The 25,929-nt window shown below is 41.8% G+C and overlaps 3 protein-coding genes across 6 annotated transcripts; all 3 read left to right on the top strand.

The window, feature by feature from the left end:
- Window positions 1-878: 878 nt before the first annotated feature.
- On the top strand, window positions 879-9,687 carry gda (guanine deaminase). The gene is made up of 14 exons (XM_086313937.1): window positions 879-1,154; window positions 1,677-1,765; window positions 1,944-2,115; window positions 2,323-2,410; window positions 4,178-4,283; window positions 5,258-5,285; window positions 5,378-5,485; window positions 5,686-5,793; window positions 5,894-5,991; window positions 6,111-6,178; window positions 6,663-6,809; window positions 6,987-7,105; window positions 7,208-7,235; window positions 8,353-9,687. Exons 1-14 carry the CDS (start codon window positions 894-896, stop codon window positions 8,415-8,417), a joined length of 1,485 nt encoding a protein of 494 aa, XP_086170063.1. The 5' UTR covers window positions 879-893; the 3' UTR covers window positions 8,418-9,687.
- Window positions 9,688-11,088: 1,401 nt separating this feature from the next.
- On the top strand, window positions 11,089-16,302 carry LOC147317204 (uncharacterized). 2 transcript variants are annotated; one of them, XM_086313936.1, is made up of 5 exons: window positions 11,089-11,315; window positions 13,300-13,554; window positions 13,703-13,869; window positions 13,965-15,166; window positions 15,582-16,302. In XM_086313936.1, the coding sequence occupies exons 2-5, from the start codon at window positions 13,317-13,319 to the stop codon at window positions 15,973-15,975; spliced, it is 2,001 nt and encodes a 666-aa protein (XP_086170062.1). In that variant the 5' UTR covers window positions 11,089-11,315; window positions 13,300-13,316; the 3' UTR covers window positions 15,976-16,302. The 2 variants fall into 2 exon arrangements, with proteins under 2 accessions (XP_086170062.1, XP_086170061.1); XM_086313935.1 differs by having other exon boundaries at window positions 13,292-13,554.
- A 729-nt stretch (window positions 16,303-17,031) lies between these two features.
- entpd4 (ectonucleoside triphosphate diphosphohydrolase 4) lies at window positions 17,032-22,986 on the top strand. 3 transcript variants are annotated; one of them, XM_086313931.1, is made up of 13 exons: window positions 17,032-17,233; window positions 17,600-17,718; window positions 17,798-17,995; window positions 18,077-18,282; window positions 18,403-18,553; window positions 18,667-18,770; window positions 19,131-19,190; window positions 19,364-19,668; window positions 19,946-20,112; window positions 20,223-20,547; window positions 21,229-21,314; window positions 21,426-21,587; window positions 21,795-22,986. In XM_086313931.1, the coding sequence occupies exons 2-13, from the start codon at window positions 17,702-17,704 to the stop codon at window positions 22,027-22,029; spliced, it is 2,016 nt and encodes a 671-aa protein (XP_086170057.1). In that variant the 5' UTR covers window positions 17,032-17,233; window positions 17,600-17,701; the 3' UTR covers window positions 22,030-22,986. The 3 variants fall into 3 exon arrangements, with proteins under 3 accessions (XP_086170057.1, XP_086170058.1, XP_086170059.1); XM_086313932.1 differs by having other exon boundaries at window positions 17,033-17,233; window positions 19,364-19,518; window positions 21,795-22,984; XM_086313933.1 differs by having other exon boundaries at window positions 17,034-17,233; window positions 19,364-19,494; window positions 21,795-22,984.
- Window positions 22,987-25,929: the final 2,943 nt, after the last annotated feature.

Below are 25,929 nucleotides of genomic sequence, written 5' to 3'. Positions count from 1 at the left end.
AAAACCTTAGAAAAATCAGTCTTGAGATATTTCTTGGCCCAGTCTTGACGTTTCAGCTTGTGTGTCTTGTTCAGTGGTGGTCGTCTTTCAGCCTTTCTTACCTTGGCCATGTCTCTGAGTATTGCACACCTTGTGCTCTTGGGCACTCCAGTGATGTTGCAGCTCTGAAATATGGCCAAACTGGTGGCAAGTGACATCTTGGCAGCTGCATGCTTGACTTTTCTCAGTTCATGGGCAGTTATTTGGCGCCTTGGTTTTTCCACACGCTTCTTGCGACCCTGTTGACTATTTTGAATGAAACGCTTGATTGTTCGATGATCACGCTTCAGAAGCTTTGCAATTTTGAGACTGCTGCATCCCTCTGCAAGATATCTCACTATTTTTGACTTTTCTGAGCCCGTCAAGTCCTTCTTTTGACCCAATTATGCACACCTGATATAGGGTGTTGATGTCATTAGACCACACCCCTTCTCATTACAGAGATGCACATCACCTAATATGCTTAATTGGTGGTAGGCTTTCGAGCCTATACAGCTTGGAGTAAGACAACATGCATGAAGAGGATGATGTGGACAAAATACTCATTTGCCTAATAATTCTGCACTCCCTGTATATATGCTTACGTCTAAATTTGCGCAAAAGAAACGACGGAAAGTGCGAGCTTTTTCTGTCTTTTGCGCTGATTTCTGAGTGGTCATGTTTCTTTTTAGAAACCTTGACCACTACAAAGTTTACTATTCAGCAGAAAGCATTGACTCGTGGATAACTTTGATACTTTGCATTACGCACCTCATACTAAGCCAGGATAACAAAGGCAAAACATGAAATTCATCCTTAAGCTTATCAGATCACACGTTACAAGTGTTATAACATATAGACGGGACGATCCCGACATGCACACCCTGTCCTCTCATTGGCTGCTCAAGACCTCTGCCGTCAGGTGGTGTTTGGCACTGGCAGAGGACAAATACCCGACTCGATCCCGCTGTATCTCACTGCTGCACCGCGACTTACATGGAGAAGAAATGGCGAACTCCGACCGAGCCGACACTGCAATAGCCTTCGTCTACAGGGGCACGTTTGTCCACTCGACTCAGCAAACGGCGCTACAGATCCTGAAAGATGCGCTCCTGGGAGTGGATGCACAGGGAAAGGTTTGTGGAATTCCAGAATACATTGTTTGCGTTTTACATTTGATAAATATCTTGATGACTATTTTTAACTGACAAAGGGGTAAATCAGGCTTCAGGGCGTAAATCTGGTATAACAGGCAAGGCTATTTTAATTTTCTCATATAATTAGCTGTTGCTGAGCAACTTTGGCAGTATGGCCAACAGTAAACCCCCTGGTACAGAACACTTTATATTATAAATAGACGCCTACAGTGCACCTGCCTGATTACAACGTGTCTAATAAAAAAAAAAAAAGATATATAACTTTTAATATGAATTTTTTTTAATCCATAATAGATTCTGGTCTCGGTTGTTGTGGACAAAGGAATATGTTTGTAAACTGTTGATGAAAATACATTTTAAGCAAACGTATTAAAAATATACAGCTGTCTATTTTCTTCCAAAGCCTCCCCCTAAGCTCTCAGTTCTCTCAGCTTGCTTAATTACAAACACCTTTCTGCATGTATGCTTTTAACCCCGGTCTAATTTACATTCTGCGGTCAGATTGCTTTTATTAGGGAAGGCAAGGAGTTAGAAAAACTGTCCCAGACCTTTGGATTCAAAACATCTGACATCACTCAGCTGGCACAACAGTAAGTTTATTATATAATCTTGATGTCATTATAGTAAATCAGAGCTTGTTTGCATTATATTGTCACACATATAGATATAAAGAAAATGGATGGATAGATGGATGCTCATCTTGTATTGGAAGAAAGTGATTTCTTTCATATGTCATAAAGCAGTTTTTTTTGGCTTGCTTCATTCTAGTGAGTTCTTCATGCCAGGACTTGTAGATACCCACATCCATGCATCACAGTACAGCTACGCTGGCACCGCATTGGACATGCCGTTACTGCAGTGGCTTAATGCTTACACCTTTCCTGTGGAGTCATGCTTCAAGGACTTGGAGTTCGCCCGCAAGGTCTACACTCAAATAGTGGTGAGTTTGCCAACATCAAGAGACAAGTGACTTTGGACACTTATTTCTTGATGTGAAACTTTGAACATTTGCATCAGTTCAAAGTTGTTGATTAAAGACATTCAACAAGCCAAAAAAGAAATCGGATTGTGACTCAGCCTGTGAGTTAAGGGTCTCAGAAGTGTTGATTTGGTCTTAATCCTGTGATATGATCCCTGTGCTTTACAGAGAAGAACTCTGAGAAATGGAACAACGACTGCATGCTACTTTGCTACGATTCACACTGAAGCTTCTCTTTTGCTGGGCCAGATTGCAAGTAAGATGTCTTATACTAAAACACATGCACAAACACACACTTTGAGCTGAATGTTTATTTTGAAGCATTACAGTAGGCCTCTTAATTCTTTAAATGTATATCACATTTGTTTTTTATGTGTAATAAGCTACGATGATATTTTTAAATTTTCCATAATTTAAGATGACAAGATAAGGAAGCGGACTTTACTGAAGGCTGTGCTAATAATATAAAAGTGCCTAAAAATCATCAGAATACTAGTTTGTCTCACTTCTTTACAATCATCATCATGTGCAGTATGTTATGATGCTTTGACTCAGACTCAGTTATTTAATTTTTTTCTTGCCTTTCTTCACTCTAACGATATGTTTCATAAACACTGCAGAGAAATGGTCCTTCACCTTTATACCCTAGCTTTATCTTGTTCCTGTCATATTATATAACACTGAACACACACGCACATGAATTTGTAATGATGTAACCCCAACGCATCAAACCCTGTTATTGGCAACTTTACAGAGTCATTTTGTGCAATCAGGGGCATTGAACTCTTAACTTTGAACTCTGAACTGTTGAACAGAGGCATGTGCTTGTGTATAGGCAAGTTGGAGTATTTCCAAACCGTACATTTAACATGAGAAAAGCTTAAGAATATACTTGCAACAAACCAATTTGTTCAGTCCAGGTTCAAGCTCGGATACAGCGATATAGTTTTTCCGACAGATCAGACACAAAATGTTTTATCATAGCTGGACCACATAATTTTAGAGTTATGAAACCACACCTGACAACAGAGGTGTAGATCTGAGATTTGTAGTGACTAGCCTATCAAGCTACACCCTAAAGCATGCCACAATGTGTAATATTGTTCTCCGTAATTGAGAGGGCCATTTATTAAAAGAACATCATGTTCTGTTGTATGGGCTTGAAACTTGTGATCGAGAACATAAACAAACTAGGCAAATGTTTACTGAGGTCATATATCAAGTGAGCAGTAGCGTCATCATCCCATAGAAGTCATTCACTTCACTTTACAGGGGGAAATAGAAATTTTTCCATCTTATATACACAGATAATAAACAAGCAAAGACGAGACACACCTAGAAAGCTTAAATCACGTGTGGGCATGTCCATGGATGAAAAAGAATGCAGCTGTCTAACGATGGGATGTAAAAGAAAGGATGTAAGACGGTTGAAAAACTGCACTAACTTCTGTAACCTGATCACCTGAGGATTTTACAGCACAATAATCTGTTTAACAAAGCATTTTTTAATGGTTGCAAACAGTACATCTCTGGGATAAACTCAGCCTGGTAGCAGGAGTATTCCTAATTATTTCACTTAGCTGCCTCCGTATCAGGCCTCTGGTGTCGTGCTAACTGAACGACTGACCTAAACTATCTTTAGTCCTATCAAAACAAAAAGCCATATTATTGCAAGCGGTGCTGCTGAACCCGTTTAGCACTAAAATGCACTAACTTCCACATTACACAATATTTATTTAGAAAATGGCTCTGCGTGCATTTATATCAGATGACTGGCATAAGGAGTTAGAACAAGATTTTACTCTGACATGTGTAGGGCCTTTCAAGGACACACAGGTGACATTACGGAGGCTGTTTATTATATGTGAGCATCGCAACTGCACAAATACTCTTCATTTAACATGAGTTGACAATGACTGAGCTTTGTCCTCAAAAATCTAATTAAATCAAATACTCAGTAACAGCTTTGAAAGGATGAATGTTTACTTATGTTCCTGTTTACTCACTGATGCCTTTCTTGCAGATGACTTTGGACAGCGTGCTTTGGTTGGCAAGGTGTGCATGGACAGGAACGATTGTGTGAAACATTACAAAGAGACCTTGCAGGACTCTCAAGACGAGACCTGTCGGTAGGTATTAGATGCTTAATACCGTAAAGCAGATGTTGTGTTACAATGTTCTTTCAATGTAAAGATATTCCATGACAGAACAGGTTTGGTTACTTTGTAATTATTTAGTCTGGATCGTAAAAGAGGCAGTTAAGCTTTAAGCCTTTATGTCAGAGACCCTGATACAGATTTTTCCAGATTGATGCCAAATGTGTTACAAACTTTTTTTTTTTTTGTGGGAGTTAATCTGATATCATAGACAGACATGTCAACACTATATGGTAAAAAGAAATACTTTTTCAGTAGTGGAAAAGAACAGTGAAGGTATCACCTGTTTGGTTGTAATTGTGGTCAAAAGTCAACATAAACTCATGGGCTTGGCTGCCATGGTCTTTTTTAACTGATTGTTTTCTGTGGTGGAATGATTGTACAGCACACATCTTTGATGAGTGTAAAAGCCAAGAATAGGTTCCAAAAGTTTAGATTTACATGGGATTTTCAGTAATCAACACAGCGTCAAAATATTACATACGGTTTCAAATATATAAATACACTTAGCAAGTTGCACCTCAACCATAGTCTTCTGGCATGATTCTGGCTGAATATTTGACCAACTGGTAGAGTTCCTGTGTTTCCTGCACAAACTCTGCTTTTGAGCGTAGTCCACAAATTCTCAATGGGGTTGAGGTCGGAGCTTTAAGAAAACCAGAACCTTAATGTAAGGGATGCTCCCTTATGGCATAACCTTGAATCTAATTCTACTTAGGATCTTTCCCTGAATTAAAATTTTAAGGTCCCAATTTAACAGAATCACACATGAAAACAAAATATATGACATTAAATCACACAAATATGCCAGTTGTGCTTCAGTACACATGATTACCAGCAGATCTGTTCTCAGCACAAGTTTCAGTTGCAAAAATAGATAATTTTTGATATCAGTAAATGTATCTGCCACAGATAAATAAACTACATTGTTAATTTGCTCTCTGAAGGTTCATTAAAGAGCTTCTGGAGAAAAAGGTAAGATTCTTTAATACAATAAACAGGACTTTTCAAAGATATTAGAAAAAATACGTTTTCTGATAGTCTCTCCTTCCGTCCTCTGAGGGCAGTACCCTTTAGTGAAGCCTGTGGTGACTCCCCGTTTCGCTCCATCCTGCACAGGAGCGTTGCTCGAGCAGCTGGGAGAAATCGCTAAAAATAACAACCTGCACATTCAGGTGAGTCAAACTAGGCTATGTCTGCAGGAGACTTGTATTCCAAAGAGACAATGTAACGTTGGGACGATGAGGTAAAATGCACACATACATGTTTGGCGTAATGCAGCAACTGTGCTGCCACTCAATCTGAATGCTAGAGCTTTTGTCAGAGGTTTTCTTAAGCTATCACTTGAATATCTGATGTGTTTCTTCATTGTCAGAGTCATATCAGTGAAACTCATGAGGAAGTAAAGCTTGTAAAGGAGCTGTTTCCCGAATCAGAGTCTTACACAGATGTCTATCGCAAACACAACCTGCTAACTGACAAGGTTAGTACACTCCTGCCTGCACACGATCAGACATTTTTACACAAAACATTATATAAATACTTACAACCACTGACACTATTAATGATGGGGTGATTCACAGACAGTGATGGCCCACGGGTGCCACCTCAGTGATGAAGAGTTGGCTCTGTTCAGAGAGACTGGAGCCTCTTTGTCCCACTGTCCCAATTCCAACTTTTCGTAAGTACTTTATGGTTTCTAGAACCATATCTGACCAAGAGCCATGAAATAAAGTCTATGAAGTTTTACATAATGAATGAGTTTGATTGTCATCTCTCTCTCTCTCACCATCTATCCAGGTTGTGCAGTGGAGTGTTAAATGTCCGCAACGTCCTGAAACACAAAGTAAAGTTGGGGCTGGGAACAGGTGGGAGAGCAGAGCAAGTGTGAACACAGTTTTAATTTTGCAAACAGACCAATTCACACCATAAGGAAGTCATAAAATGATGTGTGATGATTAAGCTTTTGTAAACTCTGGCCCACACTAGTGCACATTGTTATTAATTAACTAATCTTCAGCAACAATCACTTTAAAGTTTTATTATACAACTGGGAGCTTCAGAATCCAGCTCAGCTTAAAGGTGTGAAGTTAAGCTCAAAGTTGATAAAACTTTTGATTTAATAGATGCTTTTGCTGCAGCACGAAGTGGTGGGGAATAATAAGGAAAAGATCCAGGAATCAGTGATGTCACACACTAACACTAGAATGGCGCCACAGCAAATGTTCAAAACGTTTTTACGATTATAGGGAAAACCTGACAACGCCGTCCTGGAAATCCTGACAAACCAAGTGGCTGCTTTTCATATTTTTTCATTGCCCTGTCCTGTCTGTGTCTGTGGTGCTGTACCAGATGTGGCTGGAGGCTACTCCGCCTCTATGCTCGATGCTGTGAGGAGAGCTCTGGATGCATCTAAAGTCTTGACCATCCAGGACCCAAAATACAAAACACTCAGTTTTGAGGAGGTGTTCAGAATAGCCACACTGGGAGGCAGTCAGGGTAAGCCATTCAAAACTAGAAGTTCTTTAGTAAACATTATGATTAGCACTATTATGATAACAGAAATAGTAATAGGCATGTGCTCAGTAGCTATGTAGTCATATATCTCATCTTTTTGATGAACTAACTGTCCCCACATTAAGAAACTGTTTATTTATTATGCCTGTCTTTCTGTAGCCTTGTCCTTAGATGACCAAACAGGGAACTTTGAAGTTGGCAAAGACTTTGATGCCCTGAGGATTAATGTAGCTGCTGAGGGTGGGCCTATCGATCTCATCCAGGACGAGGAACCAAAGGTTGGTCTAAATTGGTTGAAATGAATGAATTAAAGCAAAACAAACTAACTAAATAAACTCTAATTGGAGTCTCACAATAATCTATAATATCTTGAATTTCAGATTCTTTTGGAAAAATTCTTGAATTTGGGTGAGTGTCACTTTCTTTTTGCTCCAGAAAATCTCAGTTTAATGTGACTTTGATGTGTTACGAGTAGGGATGGGTATCGTTTACGTTTTATCCGATACCGGTGCCAAACCGGTACTTTTGAAACGGTGCCGGTGCTTAAAGAATGGAGAACACAAAATTGGTCCAAAAACCTCTCATGTTCAGCTGTTTTTTTTGTTTTGTTTTTTTGTAAAAAGATAACAATGTGTGCCTTTTCTGCAGCTATGGGGCATATATGGTGTCACTCTTGGCTGGAGGCAGTGCTTAATCAATGGAAAAAACACAAACTTTGTCCAAAAACTTCTCGTGTTTAACTGTTTTCCACTTTTTCTTTGGTCATTTTAGCCTTTTTGGCCAAGGTGAAGGGAGTATCTGCCATCAAACAAGAAGACAGCTGCATGTAGCTATGATGGTGTTTGCTAGTTCACCTTACATGCATTAATGTAATAACGTGGTTAGCCTACTCAGCGTAAATTACACGAACAACATTAAGCTACTCACGCAGAGAAGAACGGCTGCTGCTGCATCAATATCCTCATCATTTCTGCTACACTGGCAGGGCTAGGGGCCAGGACTCTACTCTTCGGGTTCTCTGGGGATGTTGCAAACTCCGAATCCGATAACAGGCACCACACCCGCAGTAGATGTGCACGGTGTGAGGTCTCGCAGCAAGCTATCAAATACGGCGCATTTCTCGGCTTTTAAAAAAAAAACGCTATGCGTCGCCAGGTGTTTCATCGGATTTGAGGAGTTACCTCCTTTGACAGTATCAGCTTAAAGCACTTGTTGCAGGCTGCTGAGTTTGCATATTTTGCTGTGAAGTACAGACAGACTTTGACCGCTTCGCCTTGGGCATTTTTAATCTGTAGCTCTGCTCTAAAAGAACGTACGTACCTGGGCCCGCCTACTATCCTCGGAAACGTAAAATGATTGGCTAGAATCTAAAGTGTTTCACAGCTCAGGAAAAAAAGCACCGAAATGTTCGCTGCTTTTCGGTCTGGTTACTACCGTTTATGTCAGATGGCACCGGATACCGGTACCCATCCCTAGTTACGAGCCATTTGCTTTATGCTTATCTCCCTTTCTTTTTCTGTGTCAGGTGATGATCGTAACATCGTGGAGGTGTTTGTAGCTGGCAGGAGGGTGGTGCCGATCACAGAATAAATACAACTGTACCTGTCTCACAGCCTAAAATACAGGTCCAGGATATCCAACACGACAGAAATCAACCCTGTGCCTGCAAAAGAGACAAAATTGAATTAATCAGAGCATAAAACAGAGACTGTATTTCAATTCACACAAGCCCAGTGGTAACCTGAGCTGGAATACAGTCTGCTGCATGAGTCTTTAAACATAACTGCTACATTGTAAAAAGGAGAATAAGGGATTTAATAACTGAACTTTGCACTTTTTTAGACGGTTGTTGCCAGAAGAGAGCCAGGTGTGTGTCATTTTTGCCTACTACTAATGCACCACCACTCTCTGATTAACAAAGCACTTTTTTAAATCTTCCATTTGTTCACAAAGTCATCATGCTTATTATTTAAACTTCTTCCTTAAATTTTTTTTTTTTTTTTAAATCCTGGAGAAGTTTTAAATACTAGTTTTCTATTGCGGGTTGATGTTTCAGTGTCACAATTGTCCACGAAGTTTTGTGCTTGTGATTTAAAGATGCTCAGTGTGCCACTGCAGTGCCTGACCCGATTATCTTCAGTGGTTGATGCTCCAATTTTTAATGCTTGTGCAGCTAAAGCATCCACCCAGATTCTTCTACTATGAAACCATGCTGTTTCTTTTTAGTACCACTTACCTTTCCAGCCTTTTCTTGTCCTCTGCTCACTGTTTTGAGACGTGCTGCTGATGTCATATTCATAATCAACCAAGATTTATTCATAAAATCGTACATTTTCTCATTTTAAACATTTGATATGTTTTCTGTATTTTATTGTAATTTAAATATGGGTTTTTACATAGAGTCCCATCTTTTTGGGAACTGGGGTTTTGCTGCTTAATAGAAAGCTCTTGACTGAGGTCTTACATTTTAAATTGTGAGACTTTTTCTATACATATATACGATAAAATGAAACATTTCCAAACTTTTTTGTTACTAACTTACCTGGTGGTCATACAAATCCATAGTCAGCTTTAATTCACTGAGAATATTTTCAGTGTGTCAGTGCTGCCAGTTATAGTTCAAACAGACTATGTATAGGTTACTGTAACAGACTTTTTCAGCTGTTAGGGAATGAAGAGAATAATAATTTGAACTTATTGCATAATATGTATTAGCTTTAATACTTGTATTTAAGACAAGTCTAATTTTTTTAACTGCTAATTTTTTATCGCACTGTAATAAAAGTCAAGTCTTGCAAACTTGCTCGTCTTTGATGTGTGACATCATCTGTGATTGAAATAAAGAATGACGCCAAGATTGTATTGATTTCTTTTGATATTTAATTTGCAGTTATCAATTTATTTTTTGTGGAATAAAAAAAATACACACTGGCCCTTCTTTCCAGCAAAACAGGCAGCTTACACATCCTTCAATTAGCAATTTTATACAGTCTGGGAGAGACAGCCTGGAGACATGAAGCTGGCTGTAGTGGCATGTCCTACTGACATCAAGGCTTCTTCTCTCTTTTTTTTTTAAAACGTCCCATAAAACAGAAGATGTCACGCTAAAATTCACAGCCACTCGTGGGAGAAAACGGTAGTCGGAACAGTTACAGTATAAAAGCATCATAAAGCACTTTTATCTGAAATAAAAGTAAACAAAACAGAAACAGCGTTTTTATTTCACCCATTGTAAACATACAACAAAACAGCAATACAATTAACTTGATGAGGTGGTGTTGTGTTATTTGTGAATGATTTGTTTACAGCTTACAACCATAACACCTGAGCACACCTGATCTCATCAATCTGATCTCAGGGGCTGGGCAGCATCAGGCCTGTTTAGTACTTGAATGGGACCCCACCTCAGAAACCAGGTACTGTAAGGTTGGAGGGCGGCTCACGTGGTGGAGCGTGTCATCCACCAGTCTGAAAGCTGATCTTGAAGCATTCTGGGTAAAATATTGAACCTTGCTTCATTTGTGTGCGAATGTTAGATAAATGGACTTCTATGGAGCTTTTGTACTCTAGCTGACCATTTAAAGTGCTTTTTACTACAAGCCTCAGTCACCGTCACACACACGTTCATACAAGTGCTTTTTTCGATATCTAAGTGCAGACACACTCAGGTAAAAGTGCTTAGGTATATAGATAAAATATATACATGTGTGACTGTGTGAATGAGACTTGTAGCAGAAAGCTTTTGAGCGCTCACATTGTGTAGAAAGACAAGCGGAAGTTCAATTATTTATCTTAATTGCCTACATCGATATTTACTCCTCTCAATCGTAGACTCAGTCCTACTATTGTCTTGCAGCACCATCGTGTGGTACAAAGTGGTATTACATAAAGTATTCGTATTTTGCGTCGTGGCATTGCAACATAAGTAAATGTTGGAAGGTTGTAAACCTTTTTAATTAACAACAAGTATCTTAAACACAATTCAAGATTCATTTATAAGATTCACGAATATCAGCATTTAAAGTTACTTTACAGGCACATAATTAAAAGACTTTTCCTGAGAGTAATACAGAACGCCTTAATTAATGATTAGTATTACATTCATAGACAATTTGCTTGCAGATAAGATAACAAAAGTGATAATAATCAGTTAATTTGCATTTATAACATTTTTTTCCGAAACTTCACACTGACCTTGAACGTAACTTGACGTTCAGTGACACTCGGTCCCTCCCTAAGTTTTTCAGAAAGTCCTACCGGGTTACCAGTGAAGTCTCGAGCACTGCTTTTTTTCCGCTGGACTTTCAGACCGGGGAAGTTCACTTGAGTCAGGCAACCTGACACGAAGTGCTCCTGGGAGACAAAACTCAGGGAAAAATGTTCCATATGACGAGCGTCCAGTCAGGAAGTGTTGAAAGCGTCAGAGCAAGGCACAACTGTGCTTTGTTTTCGCATAACGACAAGACAGCACACTGTTACATCTGCCAGGTAGGTGTCAGTGCACTGGAAACTATTCTAAACAATACATTCTGCTCCTTTCAATCTTTCCGTAACTACAAAGGCGAGTTAGTTAGACAGCAGCACTGATAGTTAACAGTTTACTGTATCAGAATCAGAATACTTTATTGATCCCTGGGGGAAATTATTTTTTGTTACAGTGCTCCATTTTAAACCAACATTAAGACAAGACAGACAATACGCTAACTAAGAATAGTACAATATATACATACATATATATACATACATACATACATACATACATACATAAGTCACTTATAAATAAATATTTGGAAAAGAAACATGTGTAGCTGTAGCAGCAAACAGTGTGTTAAGTGGATGTGTTGTACAGGGAGATGGCCACAGGCAGGAATGATTTCCTGTGTCGTTCAGTGGTGCTTTTCGGTAATCTCAGTCTCTCACTGAACGAGCTCCTGTGACTGACCAACATATCATGGAGTGGGTGGGAGGTGTTATCCAACATTGTCTTTATCTTGGACAGCATCCGCCTCTCCGACACCACCTTGAGGGAGTCCAGCTCCATCCCCACAACATTGCTGGCCTTACGGATCAGTTTATTGAGTCTGTTGGCATCTGCGACCCTCAGCCTGCTCCCCCAGCATGCAACAGCATAGAGGATCGCACTGGCCACAACAGACTCATAGAAAATCCTCAGCATTTTCTGGCAGATGTTGAAGGACCTCAGTCGCCTCAAAAAATAGAGACGACTCTGGCCCTTCCTGTAAAGTGCTGTGGTGTTTTTAGCCCAGTCCAGTTTATTGTCAATGTGTACTCCAAGGTATTTATAGTCCTCCACAATGTCAACACTGACCCCCTGGATTGAAACAGGGGTCAAGTGTTTCCTGGTCTTCCTGAAGTCCACGATCAGTTCCTTGGTCTTTGCCACGTTGAGCTGCAGATGATTCTGCTCACACCACGTGACAAAGGAGTCGACCACAGCCCGGTACTCTGTCTCATCATCCCTGCTGATGCATCCAACCACCGCAGAGTCATCAGAAAACTTCTGAAGATGGCAGGTCTCTGTGCAGTGGCTGAAATCTGTGGTGTAGAGGGTGAAGAGGAAGGGGGAGAGGACAGTCCCCTGTGGTGCCCCTGTGTTGCTAATCACCTTGTCAGACACACACTGTGGGAGACGTACATATTGTGGTCTTCCTGTCAGGTAATCAACAATCCAGGACACCAGAGAAGCATCCACCTGCATCGCTGCTAACTTATCACCCAGGAGGGTCGGCCTGATGGTGTTGAAAGCACTGGAAAAGTCAAAAAACATGACCCTCACAGTGCTCGCCGGCTGGTCCAGATGGGTGTAGACACGATTGAGCAGGTAGATGATGGCGTCCTCTGTTCCGAGACGAGGCTGATAAGCGAACTGAAGGGGATCCAGATGTGGTCTTACTATGGGTCGCAGCTGGTCCAGGATGAGCCTTTCCAGGGTCTTCATGATGTGGGAGGTCAGTGCCACGGGCCTGTAATCCTGGGGGCCACTGGGACGAGGCGTCTTTGGTACAGGGACGAGGCATGATGTCTTCCACATCACCGGGACCCTCTGCAGACTCAGACTCAGCATAAACAGTTTATGAAAGACTCCACACAGCTGGGGGGCACAGGTCTTGAGGACAAGGGGACTCACTCCTTGGTAGCTTGGTTAACCACCCACACTCTCATTCACACACGAACACCAAAGTAGTTATTAACATCAGCTAGTATGTTTTAATGTTTAGATATGAACGCTGATCGGTGAGAGGAGGGGTGTGTGCACCGTGTCAGTTTTATATGTGTCTATATATGGGTTGTTTTTTTTAACATTGTTGGTAAAATAACTTCAATCCTAATGACACCATTCAAATTACACAAGAGTTAAAACTCCTTATCAACATTATGAATTTATGAAAGAAAGCAATTTCTACTTTTAACCCTTCATCACTTGTTGCATTTGACCACTTCAGCCCTGAAGTCAGCTGAAATCCCACAATGCCCCTATTTCGGGCTTTGGCTGAACGTGGTGGGGCGAAGGCTAGACCTGGGCGCAGGAGGCAGAGAACAGGAGACTGCTGGAGGACAGATGAAGATGGTCCGGTCCTTTCACTGAGGCAGCTGTCTCTGCTAAGCCTTGCTGACAACATGAAAAAAGTGTGGGTGAAAGACTATACCGATAACTACCTGGATCAATATTCATTCAGATACATCATGGGGCCTTTCAACTTACTCAGTGAGTTAATTAAAAAATGATAACTGGAGAAATTTAAAAAAGCAGCAGCACAGATTTGATTAAATCACTATAAGTGATCCCCTGCTGTACGTGTCTTAATGATATCTTTGTGGATGTTTCTTTTTCTACTCTTTAACTCTGCCTGTAGCCAGTGAACTGGTTGAGGAGCTGACATGCCTGCTGTGCAGCAGAAAGAAGTTGTCCAGGGCAGCCCTCCACCTCCTATTGGTTCCCCAGCTTCGAGGTCTGTCTCTGGAAAGTTGTCCTGCTTTGGTCACCCCAGCCCTCTGCACTCACATTGCTGCACGCTGCCAGGTTAGAGAGAAACCACCGCTTCCATGTCCGTGTCTCATCTTTTACTCTGTCTGATTATTTATTGTGAGTCTGAATTTTCTGTGTTTTTGTCTCAGGATTTGAGGAGTCTGGATTTGTCTGGAGCCCAGCAGCTACCTTCAAAGGTCATTTCCGAAACCCTCCATGGCCTTCCTGCTTTGCGCTCCCTCTCTCTGACTGGCATGTCCTGTGACAAGCATGTAATCAGAACAATCGCTCACCGTTGCCGTTTGTTGCGGCATCTAGATGTATCCCACTGTCATTTGCTTTCCCCAGGTGCATTGCTTCCTCTTGGAGGTGGGGCTTTCTGCTCATCCTCAGGCAGTCCCTTTAAAGCTCAGAGTTCTGTTTCCACTTCCTGCTCTGATCAGTCCTCATCCTTTCCTGCAACCTTGGCTCCTCTTCCCCTCAGCAGTCTGCTGGCTCTGGATATTGGGTTTGGGGTACAAGAGGAAGAACCTGTGGCTGCTGCAGCCTACCTCCTTCTCTCGCTCCCCTCCCTGGAAAGAGTAGCCATGGAGGGCATAGAAAAGGCCTGCTGCCTCATCGAGCACAGAGAGTTCAGCCTGGCAGATGAGTTTACAAGCAGGGAAGGAGTTGCCAAGCTGGAACAGGTTTGGCAGGAAAGAAGGGACAAGGAGGGCAAGGATAATTTAAGAATGAGGAGAGAAAAAACAGCAGTGGATAGAGAAAATGAGGATGAAGAGGAGGAGGGGATATCATGGGAGGAGTATAGGAGTGGGAGTGAGGAAGATACAAGTAGAGATGAAGGGCCGCCTTGCTCTCAGAGGCAGTCAGGGCAAAAAAGGACACATCGGTCACAGTCAGACTTTGCCCTGAAACTGAAGGATGTTAAGGGCTTAACCTTTGACTCTCTGGATAGTTTAGGTCGTTTATGTCCAGGCATTTGCTCCATGTCTGTGAGTGTTGACAGTAATGAAAACACTAGAGGAGGAAGCAAGGTATCTGTGTTAGCCGCGGGCCTCAAGGCCTGGTCCGGTCAGATGCAGAGACTCTCAGTCCAATTCCCAGGAAATCTGGACAACCTCCTTCCCTCTCTGTTAGTTGCAGGGTCCTCTCTGATTTCTCTTACACTTGAAGGGGTGAAAACCAACTCCTACACCAGACTCCTGCCAGTCATCAGGGCCTGTCCCAGACTCAGAGACCTGCTCATTTCTGCTGAGCCTTCTCCCTCCTTCCTACAAATAGAACATGAGGAGGATCAACAGGACAATGGAGATCTTCCACGTCTGCCTAACCTTTGCTCTCTCACACTCAGGTAAGGTTACTGCTGAGGTACTATTTATGGTATACCAGGAAGTATTGCCCGTCAGTAAAGATTCTACACTGTTTCTTTGTGTGTTCTTGTAGTAGGCTGCTCATAATGATGTTTCACATCAATCTGACATTTAATCATGCCATTAGAGGAAAATCAAGTCTATTCTTGCTGCCAGGCTTAAGAGGCCCTATTGTACAGATAACGCTGGCCTTTATAGTGTTCATATTCTTCTTTTTAAGCTTTTTTTCTGCCTCGGTAGCACCTATCTGTGTTGTGGCATATAACAAAATAAAGTGAGAGGAAGTAATTATTTGAAACTTAAGAAATGAGGCCAGAAAATTATATTTTGATAAGCAGACAAGACTTTGGCAATCTATCAAAGATCTTTCCTCATCTTCTTTGTCTCTCCCTGAAGTTTCTCCTATGAGCACAGCCAAATAAAGCCTGCCATGTTCTGGATGTCCCTGAAGACGGTCCTCAGGTGTCTCCTGACCGGTTCCCCTTTACTGGAGAAGCTCTCACTCGTCTCCCTGCCGTGCCCCTTGGACTACACTTTACAGAGTGTGCTACGCACAGAGAACTATGAGCCGCGTGCTTCTGCAGAATCCACAGGCTCACCTCTCGTGCCGCTCGGTCGGGTACGCCACGTTGATCTGCAGCGGACAGACGTGACGATTAGAACAGTGAAGAGTTTATTACAGCAGAGCAAGAGACTGAAGTATATGGATGTGAGTTGCTGCTGGCAAATTAGTTGCTCCGAGTGGCTGGCCTGCAAGAAGTGCAGTAATGTTCAAATTGTCTGGGCATAATGAAGAGATTACCAGTGGATTCACGTACAGCAAATAAAACTACTGTGCACCTTTTATAGTGTGAGGTTCTACTATAGCTCTACGAGTTTTGGCAGGTTATCACAGGTTATTTTTGCACTGAGAGAACATATTGAAATTACACTTGATGACTTGTCTTATATAAAAAGAGTTATTACAGTAACTTGGATACATTTGAAAATGTGCTGTATAATTTATACCATGTTTTAAATCATTTGTTATTGTTTTTCAAACTTATTAGAAAGTCAATATTAATGTCTTGTCTTTTCAGTAAGCTATAAATCTTATATTAAATACCACATGAGTGGATTTGTGTATGACTTATGATTTTATATCCACTATCAATCCACTGCACATGTCCAAACTATCTCAGCCTTGCCTCTCTACCTTTGTCTCCAACCCGCTCAGCCTGTGCTGTCCCTCTGATGTACTCATTTCTAATCCTGTCAATTCTGGTCACTCCCAATGAAAACATCTCAGTGCAAACATCTCCAAACCACCCACCATAGCAGATCTCACTACCATCTTGTAAATCTTCCCGTTCACTCTTGCTGTTGCCTTTCTGTTATAAATCACTCCTGACACTCCACACTGTATGCTCTCTTTTTCACCTCTCTCTCATTGCCTTGGATATTTGACCCCAAGTAATTAAACTCGTCCTCCTACCTCTCGCATATTAAACTGTTTCCATCTCATTCATACACGTGTTGTGTCTTCGTTTCAATACCTGTCCTTAATCACCTGAACTTGCTGCACATGATCTCTGCCTGTCAGTCAATAAAAGTCATTTTCCTTACCCTGGTGTCCATCCGTGCGCACAACTCAGTATAAACCTTTGACACCTTTCTTTTTCTTTCCTAACTTCTCACTTCTCACATTTCTTTCCTAACTTCTCACATCACCTTCTCCCCAGGTGATGTGAAATCATCGTGTTTAAAACACGATGATTTCACATCACCTGGGGATCATTTCTTACCTAATTCCAGGAAGTAGGTGGCGGTATTGCACAATAATCCCTACATTAGACGTGGAAGAAGAAAAAAAACAAGACGGGCGGCTGTTTGCTCACAGGCTTCCGATCCGGGCTACGCGGAGATAAAAATCAATCACCACGTCTCGACTACCACGTCACTCACCGGATTCCTTCTCGTACCTTTACGTTAGTTAGCCAGAGGTTAGCATCTGGCTGCTAATAAACGCCACATTTTCAAGAAAAGGGGGGATTTTCACACCTTTCCTAGTAAGTAATAAACCGGCTAGGAGCTGTGAACACGTCACATTACCGGTTTTAGTGACGATCAGTAAAAACGCGCAAAAATAGGATCATTTAGCTTTCTACTACAACCAAAGTCAAACGTTATTAAACACAAACGTCTGAAACGCAAATGTTAGGTCGTGTGAGCGCTTATCGGCTTTCCTTTTATAAGCAGTGCTTTTCCTGTTTGGCTAATGTCTGTCTGTAGTTTAAATACGTTGCCTTTACAGCGATAATATGCTACATGTCCTGTGTCGTACCGGCTCTGCGGGCCTTCTTGATAAAAGAGCTCAAGTTCCCCTCAAAATAAAATGCGAATAACTGTTAATTTATAACATTGCCCCCTAAAAGGTCACAATGATAAATGAAGACATGAGGACGTTTGGAACAAGGCAGATATTCATCTTCCAGCTTCATGCTTTATAGTGATAAGTAAAGCAACAAGTAGAAGAAATGTCCATCATGGGAAGGTTGGTTTCTCCTTGCATACCTTTCACATATCTGTGACGTTTCATACTTTGCTGAGGCTCTCTTACCTTTTGTTGACAGGATCAGCTTTTCGTGCCTTTTCCCAGCTTCGTGGCACTTCAGCCTCTCATCCCAGGTTCTTCCTCGGCTCCTGATACCATCAATCAGACAGCTGCTCTTCATCAGTCTAGTGGTCTGCCTCATAGGGCTGCTCTACCTGCTGCTTGTTGCTGGAAAGGGGCACGTCAGCTGGATCACAAAGGAAAATCACTTCCACAGGTTTTACACAACTACTATCCAGTTGTAGATGTCCTAGTAAACATGGGAAGCATCATTTCTAACTTTTACGATTCTCAACAGGCATTTAGCCAGGGTCACTGATATCGACGCAACAGACACAACCAACCCCAACCTGAACTACGGTCTGGTAGTGGACTGTGGCAGCAGTGGCTCCAGGGTGTTCGTGTACTGCTGGCCCCGGCACAACGGTAATCCCCACGAACTGCTGGACATCCGGCAAATGCGAGATCAGAACCGCAAGCCAGTGGTCATGAAAATCAAGCCAGGTGAGATGTCCAGTGTTTGGCTCAAACTGTTATCACAATATTATATGGTGATGCACGCATTTCAGCATCTTGTACTGCCTTTTATTTACCCGCTGCGATCTAATGTGTGTTTTCCTTCAGGTATTTCCGAATTGGCTAAAACACCGGAGAAAGCCAGTGATTATATATACCCACTGCTGAGCTTTGCAGCCCAGCACATCCCCAAACACAAGCACCAGGAAACACCCTTGTATGTCCTGTGCACAGCTGGAATGAGAATCCTACCCGAAAAGTAAAACCCCAATAAGAATAAAATCGTGAACTACAAATCTGTTAACACCTGAGCTGACCTGAGTTACAGTTAAAAATAGCAAAGTTCTTGTTATTTTGTTTGTTTGATTTCAGTCAACAGGAAGCACTTCTGGAGGATCTGCGCACAGATATCCCAGTCCACTTCAACTTCCTCTTCTCGGATTCCCACGTGGAAGTGATTTCTGGAAAACAAGAAGGTGCGTAAATGGAAACGTAATTTGAATTTGTTTATTTCAAAGGGACAGTGCATGTAAATGAACAAATCAGTGAAAATATCGAGTTCCTGGCACGTTAGACGAAAACAATAAACAAGAAATTTAACACATCATCAGACAATTTACAACGATGTAGTTCAGGCAACAAATACATAAAATTACAACATGAAATTTTATAGTACACAAGAATGAACATCAGTGTGTTATACAGAATGAGAATGGTTTGTGTTGTTTTATATTTAATACAGTGGGAGTTTATTTGATTCATCACTTTGTAGCCACTGAAAAGTTTTCTGACACTAAACCTTATATCATAATTTACTTTGTATTTATTGGTTTTAGGTGTCTATGCTTGGATTGGAATCAACTTTGTCCTTGGAAGATTTGACCATGTGCACAATGGTAAGAATCCAAGAAGGTAGCATTGCAGTTGTGTACTAAGTTTTTGCCACTAAAAGGCTGTTGTGCTGCATGTTAACTAAATCCATGGAGACTTTTGTATCTGCTAACGCGGTGCTCATACGATACGCCTTCACTAACTGAATCTCAAACCCCTTTGCTCTGGATCACCCAAGACGGCGAGGCTGTAGTGGAGGTACATGTTCCAGGCGGCGATCAGCAGGAGATGCTGTTGAGGAAAAGGACTACAGGTGTCCTGGACATGGGTGGTGTCTCCACACAGATTGCGTACGAAGTGCCCAAAACTGTAAGCTTTGCTTCTCCACAGCAGGTTATTATCCACAACCAATTCTGTTTTCGTGCTCTTTGGTTTTTGCCACTCACCCTCTGTTTTTCTCCCCCACTCCCCTTCTTCCACCCTCTATCATTTCCTGGTAAAACCTGTATGATCTACTCTCCATTCATCACTATTGACTCTACTGTAAGCCAGCTGCAGGCTCAGCAAATATGCCACTGATTGACTGTAGCCTCCCTTGATAGTTCATCTCTGCTTCTTTGATGTTTTGAGATGCCTTATTTGAGACACAATATTTAGCTTTCTCTTTTATTTTCTTGCCTCGACTATGGCTGCCCTGCTCTAATAATAAAGGTGTGTTTATATGCATACACGCACTTTAGAAGTGCGGGTGTGTAAATTTGAATATGCGTAAGTAGAGGGAGGGAGTCACTTCTCGTGCTGATGTGTGTTTGCTCTGTAGGAGGAAATCGCCAAGAACTTACTGGCCGAGTTTAACTTGGGGTGTGACGTGCATCGCACAGAGCATGTGTATCGTGTTTATGTGTCCACCTTTCTGGGTTATGGAGGAAATGCAGCACGCCAAAGATATGAGGAGAATCTCATCAGAAATACTGCAGCCCGAAACAGGTGAGATCTGCAGGTCATTCTCTTGGCTTAATTAAACTGTTTTTGGGCTTGTTTGTTTTTTTTAAAGGTGGCACTACACAGTATTGCGGATATTTATTATATTTATTCAGGCTCTTAGATCAGCATATTGGTGAAACAGTGGAGTCTCCACTGCTGGACCCATGTCTACCCACTGACCTGCAGGATGAGATCGGCCCACCTACGCAGCACCTGTATCTGCGAGGCACTGGAGACTTTGACCAGTGTAGGCAAATTCTCCAGCCATTCCTAAACCGCACCAATGACACCCAAACCTCCCTCAATGGCGTCTACCAGCCGGCAATTGACTACAGCAACAGTCAGTTCTATGGCTTCTCTGAGTTCTACTACTGCATGGAGGATGTGCTGCGCATGGGTGGAGATTATAATGCTTCGAAGTACGCCAAGGCTGCCAAGGTGAGTGGCGCTAAAAAAGTTTAAGTGCCAGCAGAGCTCCACGGTACTAGGTGGTGAGCGCAGAGCCTGCTGAAGGACTCGGGGCCCTGATGTCACTTTCATGGGCTCTTTCTGACAGTTTAGTCAGTGACATACACATGAGTATCCCCCTAGCTCGTGTAGGGCTCTGGAAGTGTTCCTCCTGGTCCTTCAGTCTTGCTTGCTGAGTTGATGCCCTTCTCCTTGTATGTCCTCCACACTCTTGAGACTGTGCTGGGAGACAGTAAACCCCATTGTCATAGGGATGCACCATGCTCGAGTAGCTGTGCAACTTGAATGGGCTGGGGGAACAATCTCATGCTACCAGTAGTGGCAAGTGCCATCAGTAAACAGGGATGATGGCAATGGTGCTCACCACCTGCTAAACCACTCCCTTTTTGAGATGTGTTTTGTTACCTCTCCACTGTACCTGTTTTCAATTTGATTGAAAGCAGGTGAAGTTGATTCACAATGGCTCACGCTTGCTATTAGGGTGGATTGATCCCTCAAGTTTAACTTTATTTAGGCTGTGATGATCCAGTGTTCCTTTAACCCTTTTGAGCAGTGGAGTAGAGTTATTTTGAGCACTAGAATGGTTATACTAATGTTTATCATTCACTTATCATTGGAAACTTTGCAGACATTTTTATTAAACATTTACAGAGTTATTGTGCCACCCAGTGGAAGATTCTGAGGGAACGCTTTGAGTCTGGGTTATATGCCTCACATGCAGATCTCCATAGATTGAAGTAAGTCAGGACTCTCCAGCAGTTTCTGAAAACAACATATAACTTGTCACGTTCCTCCAATATCTCTGCTGCATGAATGTTCAGCATGTGCTGTATTTTTCCTGTCTGCAGGTACCAGTGTTTTAAATCAGCATGGATGTATGAAGTATTGCACACAGGCTTCTCTTTTCCAACCAATTATAAAAACCTAAAGACTGCTTTATTGGTCTACGATAAGGAGGTCCAGTGGACTCTTGGAGCTATACTTTACAGAACACGGTTTCTGCCTTTAAGGTAAGATGGATTTTCTCGCACATGTTGCCCTTTCCTTGTCAGTTTACTAATCAAGCTTTAAGTCATTTTGCCCAGTGAAAATAATGCTGTTCATGTGAATGAGTGCAGCCATGGTTAGTTGAGCTGGATTTCACTACAGAACTCTCAGTCTTTGTTTCCCAAACTGTTGTAATATGTGTGACTTGTTCTTGTTGTGACCTCTTCCAGGGACATCCAACAGGAAAGCCTGAAAGGAGCGCACTCTCACTGGCGACACAGCTTCTCCTTTGTCAACAATCACTACTTATTCCTGGCTTGCTTCTTCATCGTTTTGCTTTCTATTATACTGTACTTACGGCGACTCCGCCGCATTCATCGGCGCACAGCTCAGCGTTGCACCCCCTCGTCTGTACCGTGGCTGGAAGAGGGCCTTGGCTCGCCAACAATCCTCATCAATCTCTAAAATTTGTAGAGCGTAAAGTCTGGGCAGCGCGTCTGTTTCCCATCGCCAATTTTCGCTCCTTTTCTCTCTAAAGCCATCTCCTTTGTCAGTGACTCTTTGAAGGCTGCTCCACCTTAATGTGTTTTGAGAGATGGTACAAATAAGGAACACCTTGCATGAATCTTCAGGCTTGCCTAAGGAAAGTATGTGCGATTAAGTTAAACATTCATAATTATATTTTTGCCTGTCTAATTCAGAGGGCAGCTGCCCTTAAGTGTCTCTTATTTATTTCCAGAAATAAATGGTACTTTATTTCCAGGTTATCCATAGGGAAATAATTTCTTAGTCAAACTTTTTAATTTCACAAAGTTTGACAAATAAACTATAGTGGCTTTTTTTTTTTATTTCTATTTATGTGTGGATATTTACAGTTCTGTATGCCTTTGCCTTTTCTTTGTGCATGTACACATCTTTTTTGTTGTTGTTCTTAAAGTTAGATGAAATAAGCACTCCCCTATTTGTATAGAAACCTCAAATGCAATTAATTATAATCAGTAGAAGGGGAATTTTTTATTTTTTTTTTGCGCTGCAGTTGAGAAGCACGTCTAGCAGGAATAGTCTTTTTCTGTTTGAGTGTCTGTGCGCATCGCTCCAAAAGTGACAAGTAGCCTTGAACAGCTATGCTAGTGCAATACATGTCTTATCACTGCAATGCATCTACCCTTTTCTCGTGAGCCTCAGTCTTTTCTAAGGCCTTGCTGAAAGTCTTGCGTGTGGATATCTGGCTGTTCGGTTGGATACTGTTGCATATGTTTATGTTTAGGCTTCGTTTTCAGAAGCTATCATGTCACTGCTGTGTGTGTGTGGGGGGGGGGGATTGTAAACAAGAGCACATGCCCCATTATTTATATAATGAAATGTTTTCACAAATGAATGTGAAATAAATGTGACACTGCAACCCAGTAATAAAAATTTTATGCTATTCTGATCTTTTTTTATTATCTTTTGGATTAAATGTAAATTTCGTGGTCTTTGGGAGTAATGTGAACACAAACCTCTCTGTCCTCTTTTATTCACCAAATGTGGTTTTTAAACTTATTTCCTGTTTAAAAACTGCATGGGGAAAAAAAAATCAATGGTAATAATCAGCATGTAGCCAATAATGGCCACAGGGCTGCAGGGTTTTTTTGTTTGTGTGTTTGTTTGTTTGTTTGTTTGTTTGTTTGGTTTTTGCCTGTCCCGTTTGGTTCTTTAGTCATCAAAATTGTTGTCTGAAGGCCAACAAAGATACCCAACGAATTTACTTTACCAAGTGGATCATCAAGGCCTCGCCGTATTGGTCCATTTGATCAACCTTTGTTATTCATTTTTATTTTTAGTTGTTACTGATGGGCAGTGGCGGTCCTAGTCTGTTTGGTGCCCCGGGCGAACACACAACATTTCACCAGAGAGAAACACACACATATGAAGAGAGAGAGAGTATGCATAGTATGCAAACAGCCATCATAATTCGTCATACAATGAGAACAGGACAAATCAACAACTGACAATGACTAATATTAAAATCTGTAACAATGTATTGTTTGGAGTTTAGTCTGTTACTGTTACTATTTTTACCATTTCTTTTTGGAGCAACTGAAATCCACATAATTTCCTTAGGGATTAATAAAGGATTCTGATTCTGATTGTTTCAGGATGACCTGCCATTATCCAATGACACATCTGCTTACCTGTATCTTTTGCTCGTTTCTCTTCCTCTTCTTTTCTATTTTTTCTAAACTGAGCACCTGATGGCTTTGAACTTTTCTTGTCCATCTTCCATTGGTTTTAATTTTGCACTCCAGTATGAACACAAATCCCTCAACCCGAGGATCGCCACAACATAACCTAATAGACCTTTTCTTACTCTTCTTATATTTATTGTTTGTTTACTTGCACTGCTGTAACTGGAGCCTCGTCGTCTCGTCTCTCTATATACTGGACTGTGTGTAGCGGAGATGACAATAAAGTTGACTTTGACTTCAGCAGCGAGCAGGCACACCGAGGGCTCTCGCGCTCACTTTTCGCGTATAGAATTTCGGGAAAAAAAACATCGGTGCAAATTATAAGTCTGTATCATAATGTCTGGTGTTTCGTGTTTGTTGGTTTGTTTTTATTTTGTTTTATTTTGCGAGTTGGTTATTAGATGCTCCAGCCAGCCAGTGAATACCCCGCTGCCCCGCCCTCTCCTCCCTGTGCAGCAAGCAGCAGGCGCACCTCGCAAACGGAGGGCGCCCTTACTCCCAGCAAATGGGGCAGCATGAGTACGAGCAATGTTTTTTTTTTTTTTTGCTTTTTTTTTTTTTTGCCGAGATCTCCTGAATCACCTGTTGAGAGAGGAAAAAAGCAAAATAGAGAGCAACATAATAAACACAACACCACTGCATGAATCTAGCTAAGTGTAAATAACAGTAAATACTAAAAAAATAAATGTTTTTGTGCAGCACGCAGGACCGACAGCGCACAATGTGCTTTGAGGTAGCAGCTAAGAAAAGTGTAGTTTGTGTCTATGAACAATGAACACCTGTGTGCACACCTGTGTGGATCAGCGCGCTGGTATTCAAAATGTTTCTCCATGTAACAATCTGCTAGAGCAGTGGTTCTCAAACTTTTTTTTGCTGCTGTTTTACAAGAAAAATGTTCGTGCCCCCCGCCTCCATGCACGCGCACACGCACACACAAACACATCCTCCAACCACACACACCCATATTTTGCTCCATTGTGGTTTATTTCACACCTCAAACATTTAGTAAACAATTAAACAAATACAAGTAATCTGCAATAAATGACAGGTAGTAATAAAATAAACTACTAACTCTTTTACGCTACGTCCACACCTACACGGGTATTTTTTGAAAACGCAGCTGTTTCGTCCACACTTAAACGGCGTTTCGAATCACCGAAAACGGAGATTTTTTAAAACTCATTTTTTGCGTTTGGACGAGGAATACAGAGTTCATCACGCAACTCAAAGGTATGTGCCTTTTCTCAGGTCACGCTGTGCATCACGTTATTGTTTACATGAGATGAATTGCACAATGGCAGATAGAGACAAAATACTGTTAATCTGACTATCTTCAGTTTTTACATACTTACATATACACATGCAGTTACTGTCCCTCCATTTAGAAAGGCAGAGGCTTCACGGTGTAATTGTTTTACATGTATTTTCCTGTGTAATAATATTCAACATTGCTATCAATACATTTTTCAAAAAATGCCTCTCTGTGCAAAATCGGTTCAAAAACATAAACAGCTGTGGGATACTGTTTGTCCGTGATTTGAACCGGGGAACAAATCGTGGCAGGATCAGCCACTGTAACTTTACTGTATAAAGAGCTAACGTCTCCAAAATGTCAGGAGTAGTTAGTCATTACAACAAGTGTTTGTGAATTAAAAATCAAGAATGTGGGATACTGTTTGTCCATGATTTGAAGAGCCCAGCGCTGCTGCCGACAAGGGAAAACCAATTATGCAGGGAGACCTACCTGGCACTTGTGCAGGTGAAACCAAAGGGAAGATTTGCTTCACCATATTTTCTAGTCTTTGGCTTAGAATGAAGTTGGTTTGGAAACATATTCAGCGATGCTTCATCTCCTGCTTTGCGTTTGTGTGGGAGCCCCGTGCTAGCAGTGTGGAAGGCTTGTTTTTTTTGGTTTTGTTTTGTTTTGTTTCCCTTTTCATACCGCCCCCCCGCAATGGCTCTGCGCCTCCCCCCCCCCCCCCCCCCCCCCTAGGGGGCAGGCCCCCCACTTTGGGAAGGTCTGTGCTAGAGGGTGTGGGGAGCCATAGGCCTGTCCCCCAGGGCATGAAGCAGGCATGGAGGAGATCCAGGCCTCGACATCCAGAGGCCCCAGAGAGCGAGAGCCAAAGGAGGATCA

The sequence above is a fragment of the Aulonocara sp. 'chitande type north' Nkhata Bay genome, linkage group LG12 (genome assembly GCF_057382095.1).
Source record: "Aulonocara sp. 'chitande type north' Nkhata Bay isolate Kocher_YH1m ecotype deep benthic linkage group LG12, A_spYH_male_GT1.1, whole genome shotgun sequence".
Lineage (NCBI taxonomy): Eukaryota > Metazoa > Chordata > Actinopteri > Cichliformes > Cichlidae > Aulonocara > Aulonocara sp. 'chitande type north' Nkhata Bay.
The sequence above is the reverse complement of the archived record's forward strand: the minus strand, read 5'-3'. Positions and strand labels throughout refer to the sequence as shown.